The following is a 21,220-nucleotide window of genomic DNA, read 5'->3' as shown; positions in this document are numbered from 1 at the left end:
TCAGGGAACAAACGCCAGAGGGCCTTAGATATATCCTCAGTGGGGTGCAGAACAGAAGAGCCAATATTCCCATGGACCTCCTCCCATACACCTGAGTGAGCTGTAGGTCACAAACACTTCCCATCCCAAGTCTTCATCTTGGTAGTGACATCATGGGCAAATGCAATGTGTTCAGTTATTGCCCATGAGAAATAAAAGTTAAATTTAAAAAATAGTGCTGTTCTTTGCTTATTTATTCAAGAGAGGGGCAAAAGTCATTCAGAGGAGAAAATTTACATTTATTTAACACTTAATGTGCCAGGCCCATTAGAAATAGGTCTTTTCTGATTTGTAGTTATAAACTTTGTGGACAGTCAAAAAATATTTTGGGTGTCCTATTAAAAAAAATTTTTTTTACTTCATTTTTGAGAGAGACAGAGACAGAGACAGAGCATGAGCAGGGGAGGGGCAAAGAGAAAAGGAGACACAGAATCCAAAGCAGGCTCCAGGCTCCGAGCTGTCAGCACAGAGCCCAACACGGGGCTCGAACCCACCAACTGTGAGATCATGCCCTGAGCCAAAGTCAGACACTAAATTGACTGAGCCACCCAGGTGCCCCAGGTGTACTACTTTTTGTATAAATTGCATAAGTTCTATTTGATTTGATTAATAAGATGGCTAACTGTCAAAGTAAGGTCATTCTCTACCTCCATACAAACACATCTAGACATAGAGAGATCAGAATCATCCAGATGTGTATTCAGGAGGTGCTGAGATCACCTGGCCACCACTTGCTCCTGTTCACATTTGGAGCTTCATAGCTCTGATTCCTACAATCCCTTTGGAGGTTGACTGTGACCTCTTATTCCCACAGCCAGAGAAGATCTGAATATGTGATTCATAAGATGCCCAAATCTCCAATCAGTAAGGTCTATCTGGACAGAGAAAATCCCCAGAAGAGATGAATCTCTCTCTTTGTACTACCATCAATCAATCCAGAAAACTAGTCCTGTGGACCAGCCCATGATGAACCCAAACCTCAGTCCTGGAGCAGGGATCAATGGCACTCACGGTGGCTGGATACTGGTAGCAGGAGGAGAATACTCACGGTTCAGGCGTGTACATGGGCTTGGACCCATGTCTGATGTATTGAGTGCAGTGGAAGACTCGGAAGGCCAGGCCACCCAAGAAATCCCGAGAGGAAAGCAGGCCAGCCACAGGTCGGAGGCGGAATCCAGTGCAAGCTGGGAAGCAAAAGAGAAAGAAAACTCAACGCCCATCACGGCAGAGGCAGAGGAGCCTGAAAAGCTTTAGGCAAGGGAGCAGTAGACCCAACTGTCTAGGAGAATAGACGCCGATGCCAAGTAGACTTGGCTTCACAGCTCTGTCCCTACGCTTTGTAGCTGGGCGATTTGCATCAAGTAACTTCATTTCTCTGAGCCTCATTTCCTCATCTGTAAAATGTAGATAGATGTTTACTAGCTTTATTCCAAGAATCAAACGAGCTAGTAAATATAAAGTCCTTAGCACATTGGAGACATTTAATAAATTTAGCTTTCATTCTTGTTTATTAGGATGAAACACTTATTCCCTATTTCTCATGTCTCTAGAGTTGAAAGGGACTTTTCACTCCACTTCCAGAAGGGAAAAGGATGAAAGGAATACTTCCAGCTTCTTTACTGCCCTTCACACATACACCCCCCCAAAGAGCAAGGACTTGTCTGATTGGAGCCTTTGGGAAGAGAAAACAAATGCTCCCTGTGTGACCTCTTTGGTCCTTTCTCGCCTGTCTGCTCACAGAGGTGCACATTCTGGTCTGCTCTTGGCCATGCAATGGAATATACACTTGACCATGAATTGGTAGATAAGTTTACATAATTCAGAGGTGAAATATTAGGAAGTTCATTTTGTTTGTACATCCACACCGCATTCTCTAAGTAGCTTTTATCAGTAATAAAGTTGACATTTTGATCCTCTCTCTGGTTCCAATTATCTGTCTCCCAATTTGTTTCAAACTTGGAAGGAGAATAATAATCAGTGATGATGGTGATGATGATGATGATGACGACGACGATGATGATGGTAATGATAGCTAGCACCATATACTACCCGCCATACTGTTCTAAGCACTTTATATCTACTAACTAATCCTCCTAATAACCCTACGAGGTAGATACTTGTATTATTCCCACTTTACAGATGGGAAAGCTGAGACACAGAGAAGTTTAATTTCTTGTCCAAGGTTACATCTACAGTCAGTCTGGCTCCAAAGTCTGTTCTCTGAATGACTTCTCTGTAACTCCCCAGCTGCTAGTGTTACCACTTTATTATCTCACTATTGGTCATGGCAAAATGGATATTTAGCCAGAGCATGCCTTTAGGACCTGCTGTCCATCTGCCTATGTTCCTTGGACCTGCAGGCGGAAATTCACTCTGCTTGGCCTCTCATTTCCTTCAACTGGCAAGTAGAGACCCTCTAGATAGAAGGGACCCTAAGCTCATCTAGCTCATCCCCAGTCTATCCCAGCTGCCACTTCCTTCCCTGCCACATAATTTCCCTGGCTCCTTGCCCCAGAGCTGGCCATACCATTTCCACACAGCTCAGAGCCATAGAAACTTCTTCATTTCTATAAACCTGTGGTCTGTCCTCCTACTTTCTCTCATTCTACCTGCCACATACTAGGTGTTTAGTATGCGTTAGCTGGTGGGTCTTATCTTGGTTTTGCCAAATTAATGTCTCCAGGCAGAAAGGAAAATACTTACCTCACTTGGAAATGATGTGCAGAGGCCAGGCATCCCAATAATGTTTTCCCCCCAAGAGTTACTCAGATTCCAATTCAGCCCAAATTCACTGAGCACCCCCTGTATATGTAGCACCATGCTGGGTGTTTTTACTTACTACATCTTTTTTCATTCCCACAATTTCCCTACGAGACGGTCTCTATTTGACAGGTGAGCAAACTGAGGCAGGTTCCCCCAACTAGATGGGGTCAAAGCAAGATTCCTACTAGTCAGAGGCATGGACTTAGAGCTCAGGGCTCTTGGTACTGCCACAAATAACACATTTCGTACACAAAGCACACTGCAGCCATCTATAACCCAGCAGGAACTGCAAGGAGAACCCTGCCTGGGCACCTGGGACTTTAAGAATGGGAAAAAAAAGCTTTTCAGGGACAGGGATACGGCAAAACCCACACACGATGCCTTGTCTTGGATGAGAGTGGATTAACAGTGGAAGCTGGTGGTGAGGCAGAGCCCAGCAGTGAGATTTGTTTTTCCGACCATCAACCTGCCTGCATCACCACACATACCCTGGTACTAGCCATGATTTACTTTCTTCCCTTTCCCTTCCCTCCTGCTCCCCCCACTTTTGTCCCTGAAGTAGACTTACTCTGCAGAAATTGAGAAACCTCTTCCAGCTGGGGAATGTTATCTTCGCGGAAGCCACAGTACTTTTCCAGAAGCGGGAAGATGTGATTGTGCTCATAGCAAGCATGAGTTTTATACAAGGACTTCAGGGTCCTGAACACCGTCCCCCAGGTTTTCTTTTCTTCCTCTGTGTATTCCACTCGAGGGATGGGCTGCCCACTGGAATATAGGCATGAAAGATTTGTCTCCAGAAAGGCAGGTGTAAAGCAGAGGAAGAAGGAGCATTAGCAGAGGGAGGGAGGTCCAGAACCTGTGAACTGTCACAGACTACAGGGGGTTTCTTAAGTTATTCGAAAGAAGAAAGTTCCACTTCTTGATATAGGAAACATTCATGCAATTTGGCTAAGCCACGATACAAGCTGTCAACTCACCAACCACACCAGAGATTTGTTCTCGCTTTGGAAAATCACTTGGCCTTTCTGCTCTTCTCTCTCTCCAATTGTTTACCCAGAGTGGAAATTCACTTAACTGCAAGGGCCCAGCGGGTAACGTAAATGGGCAAAGTGGTGGGTATGGACAGTGGAGGGTGGCAGCCAAGACAACTGAAAGACACATCCTCTTTCTAAACAAAGGCATCCAAGTTCAAGTAAAGCAATATCGTGTTTTGCATTATGTCAACTAACGCAATTATATCTGCGGTCTAAAGTGGATTTAATATATGGACTGTGAGCCTGAGACCCTTGTTTAGTGGGCATGCACTTGCTAGATTTGGTATTTCTTTTTTTTAATTTTTTTAATGTTTTATTTATTTTTGAGAGAGAGAGACAGACAGAGCATGAGTGGGGGAGGGGCAGAGAGACAGACAGACAGACAGACAGACAGAATCTGAAACAAGCTCCAGGCTCTGAGCTGTCAGCACAGAGTCCGACACGAGGCTCAAACTCATGAACCGTGAGATTATGAGCTGAGCCGAAGCTGGACGCTTAACAGACTGAGCCACTCAGGTGCCCCTAGATTTGATATTTCTGACCTTAGGTATTTAAACCCATGCCAGGTATAAGATCTGCTTTTGTAGCATCTTCTGTTATGACATAACAGAGCTACAGGGAGCTGGTTAAAATACATATGTTGGACCCTGTCCCATAGATCCTGAATCTGTGGGGGAGGAGAAAGCCCAGGCATCTGGACTGCAATAAGCTTCCAGGGGATACACTATAGTTTGAGAGTCAGTAGTTCAAAAGGTTCTTTTGAAAAACATCTAAGAATGAGCTGTGTTCTCAAGAGTAAAAACAAATGAAAATCAAACAGAGCCTGACTTTTAAAAATCTAACGACTGTTCTTTGCACTACAGACCTGTTTCCTAACAGGGTACACAGTGTCTAGGACGAGGCAGAACTTTTTGCTTAAGAATCTGGATCATTCTCAGGCTGGATCATCCTCAGGCTCCAAACTAGGTTTCTCCTGCCCTTTCAAAGCTGTAGCTCATCCAAGGCCATTAAAGTAAAGTCAGTGTTATGTTCCACAGAAAGGTGGGCAGAGATTAGGGCAGATTTTTGCTGATGCATTGGAAGCAACACAAACTCAGAAGACCCTATAATGGCCAGCAGGGTTTGTGAAAAGAAAACATCAGGCAAGCCCCTGCCTGAGGATGCACCCTTATTTCCGGGCTAAGTGCTGATGGAGGGAAAAAGCAGGCTTCGAACATGGACAGAGAAGGGTTCACTACTTGGCTCTACAAGTTCCTAGCTGAATAACTGCTCGGGCAATTTAGTAAACCTCTCTAAATCTAGTCTGTGCCGCTGGTACATAGGCTGATAAGTAACTATTTGGGAGGTATAGAGGAGAATTAGGTGAAATACTATGTACAAAGTACCAAATATTGGTGCTGACAAATAATAATACCACTGGGTAATGGATAATTATCATAACTGAGTCTTATTTAAAATAAAGGTGATTTGCTATTTGGTAATACAATTTTAAGAGATAGTAACAGGGGTGCCTGGGTGGCTCGGTCGGTTAAGCGTCCAACTTCGGCTCAGGTCATGATCTCATGGTCCGTGAGTTCGAGCCCCGTGTCGGGCTCTGTGCTGACAGCTCAGAGCCTGGAGCCTATTTCAGATTCTGTGTCTCCCTCTCTCTCTGCCCCTCCCCTGTTCATGCTCTGTCTCTCTCTGTCTCAAAAATAAATAAACGCTAAAAAAATTTTTTTTAAAAAAAAGATAGTAACATCCTGGGTACCATGATGTCCCTTTGGTTAATAGTTACCTTTCCAGGGTGTGCCATGTCCCTTCCCCATTCTTCCAGTAAAGCAGCCTCCTCCCCTCCCAGCCTCAGGTTCAGGTGGGAGGAGACTCCACCACTCTTACCTGGGCATGTGACCAGGCCTGGCTATTTAGAGCATCTCATTTCCCTGGTCATAGACAGTGGCTGAGAGACGGGCCCATGTTCTAATCAGAGCCAATGAGACTCACAGAGAAAACTTTTGTGGAACCTGTTGGAAGGAGATAGAACCTCTAATTGTGTTGAGGTGTCAGCCTGGTTGGTGCTGGGCCCACCTCCAAGAGAGACGTCAGCCTGGTTGGTGCTGGGCCCACCTCCAAGAGAGACGCCACTGATGGCCAGAGAGCAGGGCCAATGCAGAGGACTCCAGAGTCAGAGAGAGGGAGGGAGGGTGGGAGGGACAGAAGCGTGTGGCAACTTGAGCAAGTTATTGCCACTTTCTGAGCCATATATATATTCAACATAAGGACAGTCAAATCCATCTTGTAATGTTGTAATAAGAATCAAATAAGTCATCTCTGAAGTGCTGTCTGGATGTAGTAAACATTTCAGAATATATTTTCTCTCTCTGTCTCATACGTACACACTAACTTCCATGGTTTACTTAGAAAGTAAACACAGCACATTTTATTCCATCTTCCACTTCCATCAAGAGACCTGAGGTTTCATAAGATCCTTGATCTTTGAAGAAATTGTCAATTATTCTCATCAAGTCATGGTCTCATTAAGTAAACTAAACTAAGACATTTTAGGTAGAGTGTCCATTTAGTTTGAAATAAGGAAGAGATATCTAGTTAAGCCAATTAGGATCCTTCTTCAAAAAAGTGTTTTAAGTAGACGACGTTGTTTCTGAATTATTTCACCAACCAAATACAGCATTCAAGATACTCCAGCACCTGGCATAGCCTTCCCTCTCCTTGGAGTCTTATTTTACACCAGATCTTCCCACATAGGTAATTATTACAAGAAAAATAATTTGGTGCCTCAGAACTGCAACTGCCATTTTTCAGCGCCTCTTCAATCTGATGTTTTAAGACTTTCATTAAATGTTCTTGGGCAGGAGAGTCGGAGCACCACACGGCAGATGGGCGGAGAAGAGGTCATTAGTTAGCAGTGGTGGGGGTTAGTTGCTTCTTTTCTCTCTATAGGAATTGACTCTGGCCCCCAATATTCACATCTCAAAACAAAAGCCCTGTAGCTAAACGGGCCACCCTCTCTCCTTCACTACTCCCATTCTCTTTGGCTGTAAACTCCAGCTCAATCTTTAATTCTCAGCCTAAACTTTACTTCCTGCTGACCTAGTTGCCCAATCTACATTCCAACTCCTAATTATACGGCCTCGGGACAGCCAAGTTTTAACTTTGGGAACACCTATCTCGTTTACTGTTACTTTTGTCACTGCCTTCCCCGTATTCCCCAGAGGGCATGGGCTCTGTGGGTCTTGCTCTTGGGGTGGGCCCTGGAACTTAGTAGATACATTCTGTCACGTGATCAATATCCTGTGGTTCCATGACTCATAACGCAGGAGCTTGGGCCTCATTCCCCATGCGGAAAGTGCCAGAGATCTGAATGTGGGGGCTATTGGTACGGAGGGTGGCAGAAACCAAGGAAGAGGGCCAAAGTTGAGTCTGAAAGACATTACAAGCTCTGGGGTGAGATGAACAGGCCAGGGAGAACTGGGAACAAACCTCAGAAAGGAGGGAGGGAAATCAGTAGAGAGTAGAATACATTTGATTCTCTTTATATTGGTAGTTGTGCTACATAAGGTCACCATGAGCTCTGAGCTGGACTCTGAACGCAGAACCACTGGTCCAGAAGAAAATACAGGACTAGGGTCCCATGAGCTCTCGTCACATTTTCATCAACTGATAACACCTAACTTCGTTTTGTGTGGGCTTCTGTATAAAGAAATCTTATTTAATATATACGGCTGATTCATTAATGTTGATCTCGACAGCACTATAACTCCTGCCTGAACGAAGCTTATCTAACACACGCATTTTCTCCATAAACACATTACAGCCTTCTCACACTTAGGAACCCTAGACGGCACTTTACCACTGTGCTGGGGGGAGGGGGGCATTTTAAACAGGAAAATGATCAACAAAAAAATGCAAAAATTCGGCAACCGGGTCTCTAATCTAAATAGACTTCAATAAGAATAGTTGTTTATAGTATAGAAGCTGAAATAAGAAGGCAGTGTCACCTTGTTCAGTCTGAGACCTCGTGCATCAGGCAACTCCAATCTTCCCCCACTCCGTGCATGTCTGGGAATGATTGCAAAAGTGTCACAAGAATTGAATTGGAGGTCTCAAATAAATGAAGCAAGTAATCCTCGAATAATGAAAATCCACTGTGCCAGATACTGAGCTAAGAGACCATTTCAAAGAAGAAAGGGATGGTAAACAGGGTCAAAAGTTTAAAAGAGAGGAGCTAAAATGAGTTCTGAAATAGGCTTTGAATTTGAGAACAAGTTCAGCCCTACTAGCCACATGACCTTGGCCACATCACTTAACCATCTGAGATTCATTTGTAAAAATGGGGAAATTGACTAGAAGATCTCTAACGATTCTCAGAGAGCCAGGCATCCATGGATGGTTTTCAATAATCAATTTAACTTACTTGATAAACATGGAGAATGGTGAGGCATTCAATCCATTCCAGGCTTCTCCATTAGGTTTCACATTTTTATTTATTTTTTTTTAAATGTTTACTTATGTTTGAGAGAGAGAAAGCGTGAGCAGGAGAGGGACAGACAGAGGGAGGTGGACGGAGAATCTGAAGCGGGCTCTGCGCTGACAGCAGACGTGGCCAGATGTGGTGCTTGAACTCACAAACTGTAAGATTATGACCTGAGCTGATGTCAGACGTTTAACTGACTGAGCCACCCAGGTGGCCCAGGTTTAACATTTTTATGGAAAGGAGGTTAGGGGATCAGTTTCTCCCCTCAAATCGCAAGAGCCAGGCAGTAAGTGAATGTCCTTCCTAAGCAGCTCCTGGATTATATGGAGAAGTGTGGTCTCTTGACGCTGAGAATCCTGGCGCTCAGGGAAGTGGGTAAGAATGACTTTGGAGTTAGAGAAATCTGAATTCAAAAGGGGATGATGCCACCTACTAGTTATATTATGACCTTGGTAGGTTACTTAACTGTATTGAGCATTACTTTTCCCATCTGAAAACCAGGGAATTATTATTAAGACTAAATAAGATAATGAAATAATGTAAGCAAAGCATTTAGCAAAGCCCCAGACAGAGCAAGGAGATCATAAATTTAAGTTATTATTATTGGCTACCTGAAAAAGGCTCCTGTCTGTACCCGATTTGATGGTGTTCACCTGACCATGTTAGGGCAAAGGCAAAGTGGGGAGAGGTTGCCATGTTCTGTGGTTCCTGTTTGTCACAAGCCAAGGCCCCAAACCCAAATGGGCCTAGGTTTAACCAAAATCAGGTTTAACCGAAGTTCTGGATCTTTCCACTGCCGGGAGTCATTCAGAGAAGGGAATTGTCTTATTTTCTCCGGAGGTCTTTCCATCTGGACGGTAACTTTGTATTCAGTCAACAGAGCCCTATTATTTTCATCGCCCTCAGAATCTATCAAAGCTGTTAAAGTACCATCCCTCAGGGTTCTGGTCAACTTTTAAAAAATTTTTATTTATTTAGAGAGAGAATGAGATAGGCGGGGGGGGGGGGGCGGAGAGAGAATGAGACAGAGAGAGAGAGAGAGAGAGAGAGAGAGAGGATCCCAAGCAGGCTCCAGCGCAGAGCCTGACATGGGGCTCAAACCCACGAACCATGAAGTCATGGCCTAAGCTGAAATCAATAGTCAGATGCTTAACCGACTGAGCCACCCAGGTGTCCGGATCCTGGTCAACATTTATGTCTCATCTTGAGCATGTCTTTTCTCACGTCTTAACTCAGGAATGGAGCTCAGGCCTCAAACGCTAAGTTTCCCCATGGTAGCATTTCTGTAGTTCCTGAGGGCTCAAAACAGCAAAAACAGCTCCCTTCCCAAACTGACATCTTTGATATTTGCATTTTCCTTTGGCTAAAATAGGGTAGAATCCCAGCAGAAAACAATAAACTCCTCTGAAAATTGCCCTTCGCAGCTGGGTCAGATCAGATCAAAGAAGAACGCTGAGGCACGGCTCATCTAAAACCTCAAATGATTCATTATTTCAGTAAAGCAGCCAACTCCTCCTTGAATGTAAATGATTCTCTTTTTCCTTCTTCCCTGTTTAATGTGGAGAATACCAGAGGCTGTGTTATTCAGGGCTGAGGCCTTTTGTAATTACTTCAGACGTTAGCGCATAAGGACACAACAAAGCTGGGGAGAAGGCCGGCCGGCACGGTGGGTAATTTTGTTTTGTCTAGCAGCAATTTTTTTTTGAAACATGTGTTATTAAAGGGAGGGTTTAAACACACATGCGCGCGCGCGCACACACACACACACACACACACACACACACACACACACACACGCCGAAGACGGGACTCTATGCTGGTATTTTCCAAACTTGGGCAAGGAAAAGGTAAGCCAGGAGCGTGTGCTTCTCTCTTCCCCAAGACCAGCAAAGTGGACTTACTGTCGGTAGCTGTAGGCAATGTCAGCAAACTGCTTCCGTCTTGCTCGATACACAGGATCCTTAAAACCCTAGGAGAGAGGAGACACTTGACTTCTCAAGGCTTGGGCAGAGAGGCCTAGCATGTCCCTGCGTGATTTGAATGGGGGCTCGTGAGCTCTGACAGCCCCGCTCTCCTTCCTCAGCTTCTTGATAAACAAACAGGTACATGCTTGCTGCTATTGCAATTTTTTAAAATAGTATTTATTGGGTCTTTATTATATGCCTGTCTATGTGTGCTAGGGACTTACTTTATCTGTAAGTCCCACAAAAATCTTGCATGGTAGCTCAGTATGATTATCCTCATGCATCCAGCATAAACAGTGGCCCAGGAAAAGGAGTCAAGCAAAGATGAGACGAGGGTTTGAAGCACCCAGTTTCATGCTGTTTTCATTACAGTTCAGGGTCAACCTTTATCCTGCAGCAGGGGCTCACCTGAGAAATCAATCTCAATATAGAAGAATGAAGATAATCATTTCTCCTTTGAGGCTCACCCACCGGCAGGCAGCCTTTCCCCCAACAATCATAAGCAGCATGTTTCATATATATATATATATATATATATATATATATATATATATATAAAATTTATTTGGGGGGGGGCATGTGAGTGGGGGAGGGGCAGAGAGAGAGGAAGAGAGAGAGACTCCCAAGCGGGCTCCACACTCAGCACGGAGCCTGACGCGGGGCTCGATCCCACAAACCGTGAGATCATGACTGGAGCCAAGATCAAGAGTCAGATGCTCAACTGACTGAATCACCCGGGCACCCCCATAAGCAGCATATTTCTGAAGAGTGGAAAGAAGCCAAGGGTGTCTTTCAGTGTTGGTGGGGCATATACCTTAGTCAGAGATGAGCCCAATTAATTAAAAGGGCATTTTCCCTGCACTTTCTTCTAGGAGTCCTATGGTTTAAGGTCTTGCACTTAAGTCTTTAATCCATTTCAAGTTAATTTTTGCAAGGGGTGTCGGATAGGCATCTAATTTCATTCTTTTGCATGTGAACATCTGGTTTTCCCAACTCCATTTACTAAAGAGACTATCATCCATTCCCCATTGAGTATTCTTGGCTCCCTTGTCAACTATTAGCTGTCTGCATATGCATGGCTTTACTTCTGGGCTCTCAACTGTGTTCCATTGGTCAATTTATGCCGGTACCATACTGTTTTGATTTGTATAGCTTTGTAATATAATTTGAAATCAAGACATGTGACACCTCCACCTTTGTTCTTCTTTCTCAAGAAGGACTGCTTCTTGACAATAATTTTTCTGGATATAACTCCAGAAGTACAAGCAACAAAGTAAAAGTCAACCAGTAGGACTATGTCAAACTAATACTTTTGCACTGTAAAAGAAACAACCAACCAAATGAAAAGGCAACCAACGGAATGTGAAAAAAATATTGCAAACCGTATATCTAATATAAGGTAAATACCTAAAATATATAAGTAACTCATACAACGCAGCCCTAAGTTTTCCATTTAAAAAATAAGCCATAGAACCAAATAGACATTTTCTAAAGACGAAATACACGTAGTCAGTAAGTACCTGAGAAGACGCCCAACACTCATCTTCAGGGAAATGTAAATCTAAACCACAATGAGATACCACCTGACACCTTTTAGAATGGCTATCATCATAAAGACAAGAGAGAATGAGTGAGGATATGGAAGAAAGGGAACCCTCACGTACTGCATATGGGAATGTATATTGGTGTAGCCACTATGGAAAACAGTATGAAGGTTCCTCAAAAAATTAAATACAGAACTACCATATGAACCAGCAGTCTCACTTCTGGGTTTCCATCTAGAGGAAATGAAAATAAGATCTTGAAGAGATGTCTATATTCCATGTTCACTGTAGCATTTCTCACAATAGCCAACATATGGAAACAACCTAAGTGTCTGTCAATAGACGAAAGGATGAAGAAGATGTACCCATATATATCACATGTATTATAATATATAGTATAGTAATATCATACAGATATATATCCTACCACTCAACCATAAAAGAAGGAAATCCTGCCACTTCTGACAACATGGATGACTTGTGAAGTTATTATGCTAAGTAAGTCAGACAGAGAAATACAAATACTGCATTATCTTACTTCTATGTAAAATTGAAAAAAAGCTGAATTCATAGAAGCAAAGTCGAATGGTGGTTGCCAGGGGCTGGGGTGGGAGAAATGAGCAGATGTTGGTCAAAGGGTACAGACTTGCAATTGTAAGATGAGTAAGTTCTGGAAATGTAATGTACAGCATAGTAGCTATAATTAATAATACTGTATTATATACTTGGAAGTTGGTAACAGAGTAGATCTTAAATATTCTCATCACACACACACACACACACACACACAAATGGCAATCATGTGAAGCGACAGAGGTGTTAACTAACCTTACTGTTATAATCATTTTGCGATATATATGTGTATCAAATCATCACGTTATACACTTTAAAGTTACACAATGTTATGTGTCAATTATACTTAATAAACCTGGAAAGGGAGGGGGGGGTATTTTACCAAAAAAATGATAGTATCTGAATTTTAGAAAAACAAGAGACTAGCATCACCACTAGAACTTACTTTGTTCATTCCAAGAATTTCCCAATAAGGGAGGACCTCTACCACCTGCCCCACCTTCCCTTCAAACCAAGGTGTTGATGAATCATAAACAAGGGCTTGCATCACAGAGTGTCATATTTAGAGAAGTATTTTTAAAGGATAAGTACTCCCTGATTTTTAGATATTGTTTTCTTGTTTTGTCTTGTCTGATTGGCTGGTTGGTTGGTTATTTTGTGGTTGTTGTCGTCATTGGTTTCAATCCGTCTGCCAGCAGTTCCAAAGAACCAGGGTCCATATATATATGTAATCTGAGGGTCTGTAGCATAGAGTCTGCCACACAGAAAGAACTACAAACACTTGTTGAAAGAGGCAAAGAAGGAAGGAGGAAGGGATGATCAGAGGGAGGGAGGGAAGAAAGAATTTCTTAGTTTGCTTCTTAAGATATATTTTGAGAAAGAGAAATCTAAATGTTTCACAGCAGAAAATTAAAATTACTACGTATCCTTATTCCAAATTCAAATCCCAAGTAAATTAAGTGATTATTCAGTTTGGAAAACATTCCATGACACAGTTATTACAAAATACAGCTCTTAGGTTTTCCTCACAGGGCTGAATGGTTTGGAGTCATTAATTACAGGAAGGAAGGCTTAGGAATCTGAAAACTTAAAACTACCCTTGGTGCCCTTCTATTGGATGAAGATAAGTTGCCTTGGGATGATGCAGTAAGTAAACTGGGCACCATGATTTGATTTCCAAGCAGCACTGAATGCATCCCTTTAGGAGCCTGCCTACCGGGCTAAAGGAAGAACACATCTCCATAGTTAGGATTCAAAATATGAACTTAATACTTGCCAATCATTAAGGTTTGGTGGACCACAGTCATCCTCACCTACAAGTCTTATTTAACAGTCTGTAATAGGGGCGCCTGGGTGGCTCAGTCGGTTGAGGAACCGACTTCGGCTCAGGTCATGATCTCACGGTTTGTGAGTTCGAGCCCCACGTCAGGCTCTGTGCTGACAGCTCACAGTCTGGAGCCTGCTTCTGATTCTGTGTCTCCCTCTCTCTCTGCCCCTCCCCCACTCATGCTGTCTCTCTCTGTCTGAGAAATAAATAAACATAAAAAAGAATTTAAAAAAATAACAGTCTGTAATAAATGGCTCTCCCCAGCCCTTAAGTATACAGCATAGACTTTTGCACCTATAAGCCGTCTTGGAGAATATTTCTATATATTGATCAAGATATGAGAAAAATGAAGCCCACGGAGCACCTCCATGGGAGTTTTCTGTTTGCACCCTTGGCTGACGAGCTGAGGTTTGAGGGTTGAGGCAGGAAACCAGGGGGATGAGGGAAGATCTCCCTTAACCAGTGGATTTTCACTTCATCATGCTGCCTCCAGGAGTGAGAAGCCCATGACAATCTCTCTGCCCTATTTGGCTCTTTATCTTTGATCTGTAATGTACGTTGTCTAGGTAGTTTGAAGATATTTTCATCAGTGAAAAAAAAGCTTAATATAAAATTGCATATCCAGGAGGTATCAACTATGATGGAGGGAATGTACAAATGAAGTGATGGAAAAAGTACACCAGGGCCTAACAAACCTTACAAAAATGAGAGAGTAACTTTGATTTTTCTATACTATTTATGCTTTTGAGGTTTTGGACTGTGAGTATGGATTTCTTTTATAATTAGTAAAAAAAGTAAAATAGCATTAGAAATCCCATCTCAAATCATCGTGAGGAAGCGACAGAAGATTCACATGCTGAGATACATCGATACACGTACATATATACTTTTCTACACAGATTTTCCACAGGGAACGTTTCTAACCACAGTCCCTTCCAGCTCAAAGTGCCTAAGAAGTTCATTATCAGCCGTCAAGACCCCCCCCCCCCCCCCCGCCGCCACCACCACCACCACCAACCAGGCTGCAAGGACTTTTGTTCTCTCGGTTGCCAGGGAAAGGGAGCTGTGGCCCTGAAGTCCATCTGTTGGCGGTTTGGTCTTGATCCTTTGGGCAGCCAGATGACCACAGGATCTCTGCAGCCATGCACAGTACACTCTGAATTAAGCTTCAGTTGATGATGACTAATCATCCTGTCTCAATTAAGCTAATAGCAGCAATTTCAGTAGCACTGCATGTAATTTATTTATAATCACCCTGTCTCAATTAAGCTAATAGCAGCAATTTTGGTTGCACTGCGTGTAACCAAGTATGTTTTGACAGGAAAATATATTGTTGGTGAAGGAGGAGTGGGGAAGGGGGGGGGAGGCGTGGAAGGGACAAAGTGGAGGGAATTCTACAGGAGGCAGTCTACATGCAATCACTTTCCTAAATCTCAGCATTTTTGTGACTTGGGTGTTGACGTGTGTGGTTCTGTTTTTGCGGGGATTTCAGGGAACAGGTAACCGTATGGAAAAGTCTTCTGGGTATTTCATACTGAGCTTTTCATGTTACCCTTTCTTGATATCATGGCTGAGGTTAAATCTCAGAAATGCCATCTTTAGACTAGCAAGAACAGGGGTTTTCAAGTCAGGCAGGCTGGGTGGATTACTAACCCCAGTCACTAGGAGCTTGGCTTGAGGTTGGCCAGTTCGATTCTCAGAGCCTACGTTTCTTCATCAGTAAAGTGAGACTGTTAGCTCCAGTTCCCTCGTGGTGTTGGCTGGGTTAGAGTAGGTAAGGTACGCAGGGCACTAAGTAAAACTCTGAACACAAAGGAGACAATCAAAAAATGACACATTTGTACAAAATGGTGGAAAATTCAAAAGCTGAGAAGTCTGGTTCAGAACAGAAAAAGGATAGAGTCTGGAAAGGGTCATTGAGCCCCATCACCCAGGGCTAGAAGGTTGGGCCTTCTAAACAGCATCTGTACAATTCTTTCTTTCCTATTTATATTCCATCTATGCCAACAATGAGAGACTTTTTGCATTCCATCAGCCCCACACCAAGTGGAGAAAGGATGGTACACAGGAGACAAGAGTCTCAAAGTGGTTTAGTAACTGCCATTGCCATCCTGCAGACCCCGCCCAGAGACGTGCAAACCAATAGACCAGGGCAGCACCAACAACAGCCCCGCCCCTTGCCCACTCTCTGTTGCTGGCCGTGCCTACCACCTATAAAGCCACAAAGTCTGTTTTGGAAAGGATTCAGATACCTGGTTGCCCAAGCCAATAACCTGAGAGTCATTGTTTTACTTCTCTCCTCCTCTCTTCCTTCACATCCCATAACCAATCTTTGTCCATTCTTCCTTCCAAATATCTTAAGTCTGTCCTTTTTACTTTATCCTCACTGCTGTCCCTTCGTTCAGGACCCCATCACTTCTTGCCTGGGCTAGCACAACTGCTTTCCAAGTGGACTTTCTTTGTGTCCTTTCCATACCTTCCCCCTCATGCAGCCCCGGTAGATTTGCAATGTACAGATCTGGTGCAGTCACTCTCATCTTTAAAAACTCTCAATGGCTTCTCATCAATTTAAGGGTAAAGTCCAAAATTTTTAACCCAGTCCACAAGGCGTTATGCAATCTGGCTTTTCCTACATTTCCAATTCTGTGTTGAACTACAGTGGTAGTCCTGCATACTATGTCCCAAATTTGTCCCAGTTGGTTTTATTTTTATTCTTTAAACCCACCCGGCTTTTTGCCACATCAAGGCCTTTACACATGCTGTTCCCTGTTATTGAAATACCCTTCCCCATTCTTCTAGACCAATAAGCTACTAATTGGCCTTTCCATCTGGTTCAATTGCAGTTTATAGACCTTCTTTGCTTTTTTCCAAACTTATTGATTTTCCCCTACAATACACTTTCTCAACAACCTGAGTGTTTCTCCTTTCACACAATCATTATACTTGTTAATATCATTAAACTCAGGACTCTGTTAGTCTTACTTATCACTAGATTTTAAGTGCATGGCATAACTCAGCGTACTTCTGGGTAGGAGCTGCTAAAAAATTACGCAAAAAAATTACCATGTGCCTTTCCAAAGTCACATTAGATCATTGCCTAACAAGTTCACGGTAAGCTCTAGAGGCATGTATATCTGTCTGATGGGCAATTTACTACTTAGTAAGGCCCAGATTCTTCAGGGTTAGATGCCAACTTACACAAGATGGGCAAGTAGCAGAAGATTTATTTTATGATCAAGTTGCAAATGATTTATGTCCAGTAGATAAAAGCACTCACAGTTATGGCTTTCTTGCCTTTGAGAGCATTAATCACTTGTGTCTCCATCTCCGTGGTCTTGCTCCAGAACTCAATTTTTCAATGACCATCCATAATTTACTCTCTTATAGCTTCCTTTGCACCAACATCGTCATCTTGCTGGTTCCCTCGCTGCTGAGCTAATAGATTTTTGACCGATGTGGACTACATACCTGCATGACAGTTGTTTTTACTTTTTTGAAAATTATGTTTGGACAGAGCAACTTAGTAGGAGGGCCACAAGTCTTTGATAACTGGCCGGCATCTTTAGAATAGACTTTAATGGGGCCTTAGGGTGGAGGATTTTAATTGGCAGAAAGGAAGAGGAGAGGAGTACTAGAATGATAGCCCTCCACTCAGGGAAGAGCAAGGCTCTTTCTGGAGAGAAGAGAAACTCCGTACCTACATCTGAAAGACTGAAAAACAGTTTGAGACCTTTGGATAGTAGAAGAAATAACACAGATGCACAGTACTGCTGATTGATATTTTCTCCACCAGAAAGCACCCCCTCATGTGAATCTTCAGTCTAGACACTGGTGTAGGTGCCAGTGGAGCTGGCATAGGGAGCTCTGGGGTTAGGATCTGTGTGGCCAAGGCTGCTGGTGCTCCGAAGGTCTGTGTCTCATCCCTCTTTCAGAGAACATTGCTAACCCACATTTCTCAGTCTTCTTTGAAGTTCCTAGCGGCTATGTGACTGGGCTGCAGTCAATGAAATTTGAGTGAAGGATGTGAGTCACCTCCAGACATGGCCCACAGAAACCTCCTGGGAGCAATTGTCTCACTTTTCCCAGGTGCTGGCAGAAAAATAAAAGGGTCTGAGACTTGGAGGAAGGTATGGCCCTGAAGTGGAAGGGGCTTAGTCTCTGCAAGACTGTGCGGAGAAATCTCCCTACTGGCTTATGCTGGAAATACACCTTCAGTTAATCCATGGTGATTTGGGAATTGTTTGATCAGCGGTTAGCCTACCCTAGTTGTTAGAAGACTCCACTCACCTCTCCCTCTTTCCAGAAGTCCTCCCTAACCATTCCGGTCCACAGTGATAGTACATGCCATCTGACTCATTAAACCTGGTGTTTAATCGTCTACTTTTTGTGTGTTATGATTTAAACTAAATATTACCCGAACTGCGTTCCATGGAACACTACCATTTTAGATAATATCGCTAGGTATTCCATTAAAAAGGGGTTCCATCAGTAAAAAAAAGTTTGAGAAACATTAGGTTGAACGAGTTCATGTTTACGGGACTTTCCAACATCCCTAATGAGATCACGGGACTTGCACATGCTTCAAATGGGGCTCTAGCATATACTGTTTCTCCCTTTGATCATGGAAAAAATTTTCTCATAGATTATAGTTTGGGAAACATGCATATGCCCCTTTCACGTGTGTGTGTGTGTGTGTGTGCGCACGTGTATCTGTCTTATGCCTTTACAAGTCATGAGGAAGTGAATTTATTTTTCTCTGACAGTCTGTGCTCAAAGTATAAAGCACAGCACACACAGTTCTATGACATCAGTGTCAGAAAACTTAGCCTGGGGAAGGGGCCAGTGGAAGCGACGTCTTCAGGGAGGCCAGCATATGAGCTAGGCCGTAGAAAACGAATAGAGGTTTGCCAGCAGGGCAAGAACAGGTGAGAGGATAAGGAAAATTACCCCAGGTGAAGGAGACAACAGGGACAGGACCACAGACGCTGGGGAACAGGCAGAGAAAGAGTCCGTTTGAGAACGGAAATCAAACAGACCACTTGGATTCTGTCTACCAAGCTTACAGTTGTATCCCCGTCACCTCTGGCACCCCTTTGGGAAGAGCGGACACCCCTTTTCCCTCCACCCCACAACTGGAGGCCCCAGGAGGGCAGAGGTCATGCCGTATTAATCATTTCAGCCCCCTTTCCTTTACATAGCCTGGGAGGCGGCTCACGTATACGTGAGGCCACACGGCCGTCTCTGTCTGAGACTTCTCTGAAAATCGGAAAGCGCAACCCTCCCTGGATGGATGGTTATAACACCGAAATTTTAAAAATGCAGGGAGAGCATTTAGCACAGTGCCGGCACACAGTCCACGCTCAAGAAACGTTTGCTATGAATGTCACTCGCTTAGTAAATGCCTGGGGAAGGAAGAAAGGGGAGACACAGGCAACAAAGGAAAGAAGGCAGTGTGCACGGGGTGGAATGCAGCTCTTAATTTATTTTCCCACTTGGCCAACGCACACAGGCAGATGCCCTTTACTCTCTGGGGCAGGAACAATCCTTCCTTGGCCGCATTCTTCAGAGGGGCTGTTTTGGAGGCCTTGAAGTGAGATATTGGGTCAAACGTCAGTGCACACTGCCAAGGGCAGGGGAGCATGCTGCGAACCTGGTACAGAGCGGAACAGAGGGTCCTTTCGGGAAGAACACCGCCACTCCTCACACATGGCAGCCAGGGCCTGTGAGCACTCTGGAGGGTTTACTCTGTCCTTGGCCCATCAGTTCCCAGGATCTGATGAAAAGCCACAAGAAGGAACAGAGAGAGCCTGGCCTCCTCATCGGGAGGACCGTGTACCAGACAGATGGGGTTTTTTTTATGATAAAATTCATCACAGTGAGAGGCCAGGGAAACAAAGATAGGGGCTGGGTCTGTAAGGAGAAATGAATTCTAGAGAATTCTAAGACCAGCTTATCTACCTGAGGAGACACAAGGATAAAGGGAGGGAAATGTCCATGTCTGTGACCTCTTCCCTCTTTCCTGGCCATACTCGTTCCCCCAAGTGAGCGGTGAGTGTGACCAGCAGAAGGGTCTTGGGTCACGGCAGGAGGTCTGGAGGCTGGTAAGATGGGCTAATTTTCCATTGACTGGGTCAAGGTGGCCAGACAGGTCTTCCAGGGGAGCAATATCTTTGCAGATGCTTTGCTCCCAAGGCCCACGGCCGAAGACCTGTCAGTGGGGATCTAGAACCTCTCTTGGCTCAGGTCTGCCACCCCCAGGAGCCACAGGAGAAGGCTGCACCATCCCCAGGAAGGTGAATGGGGATCCAGCTTTATTTTGGGGGGCATAAGGTACTGAAGTATATATATTAGGAGACTGAACTACAATTTCTATCCCTAGACTAAGTAGTTTCACAAGGAAGCATCAAGGAAGCTATGGAGAGCCCACATCAAGATACCCAGGCAAGCAAATTATTGTCCTAGGGAAAGACTAGAAACTTCCTAAATGCTTGCCATTGGGGGCTGCTTAGTAAGTTATGGCAATGCACAAAAATTATATATATAATAATTTTATGATATATATAATTTAATAATATGTATTAATTTCTAAATAATAGAAAGAGAGGGGGAAAGAGATGTGGAGAAGAGAAAGGGAGCACACCAAAATTAACACTGATTGTTTCCGGACAGTGTGACAATAGGGGATAATTTTTTTCAATTTTGATGTGTGGGTGTCAGGAGGGAACTCGCCTCTGTTTCTAAAATAGTTTCTCATTGTAAAAAAAAATGCAGAATACTACCAAGAGGAAAAGGGAAATAACTGGAATGATGGGTGATCTTCATTTTCCTCTCATGCTTTTCTGTATTTTTGAGTCCACTATCAGGGGTTTACTATTTGAGTTAGAATAAGCAACACTTGATCATATTTGAAAAGGCCAGCCTACTCCAGAAATAGGTCTCTCTTTGTCTCTGAGAAAGCACCAGTGTTTCTGCCACTGGCTAGACCTTTGTCTTTGGCACCATGAGGACTGGATTAGGAATCTTAAAACCCAAAGCTTAGCATGGGACCTTGGAAAAGTCATTTACTCTCACTGGGCCTCAAGGAATCTACCTGTAAAATGGGAACATCTACTTTGCTTACTGCAAAGAGCCTTTGTGAAGAGCAAGTTCACGATTCACTCAACTGTAAAGACCCACAGAGATGTAAGAAAACCGCTGAAATGCAGACACTCTCACTGAGTTCCACTAAACCACTGTAATGAAACAGCTACCAAGTCATTTAAAGATTAAGGAGCCATCTACCTGGGCAGAGAGTAAGTGACAGACGATATGACTGTGGCACTTTTCAGCTATGGAGGCTGTCAGAACTGGTCCTGACCCTGAGTGCAGCCTGAGCTGCTCCCCCTCCCCAAACCCCTGCACCACACACAAAAATGGTGATAAAGTCCCCCCACCCTGGGCCTTTTCTCAGAAACCAGTAAAGAACAACCTGCTCCCCTGCCCATAGGACATGGGATGCAGTC

The 21,220-nt window shown here is 43.8% G+C and overlaps 1 protein-coding gene across 2 annotated transcripts in view; it reads right to left on the bottom strand.

The window, feature by feature from the left end:
• The window catches only part of PAH (phenylalanine hydroxylase), a 102,796-nt gene that overhangs the window by 14,068 nt on the left and 67,508 nt on the right, over window positions 1-21,220 (bottom strand). For both annotated transcript variants that reach the window (XM_019446614.2, XM_019446615.2), the window contains 3 exons: window positions 10,212-10,279; window positions 3,371-3,567; window positions 1,088-1,223 (listed from right to left, as the gene is read on the bottom strand). In XM_019446614.2, coding sequence (XP_019302159.1) covers window positions 1,088-1,223; window positions 3,371-3,567; window positions 10,212-10,279 — 401 coding nt within the window. The remainder of the gene's footprint in view (window positions 1-1,087; window positions 1,224-3,370; window positions 3,568-10,211; window positions 10,280-21,220) is intronic.

The sequence above is a fragment of the Panthera pardus genome, unplaced genomic scaffold (assembly GCF_024362965.1).
Source record: "Panthera pardus isolate Hobbes unplaced genomic scaffold, ASM2436296v1 HiC_scaffold_6, whole genome shotgun sequence".
Lineage (NCBI taxonomy): Eukaryota > Metazoa > Chordata > Mammalia > Carnivora > Felidae > Panthera > Panthera pardus.
This window is presented reverse-complemented; position numbering and strand designations above follow the sequence as displayed.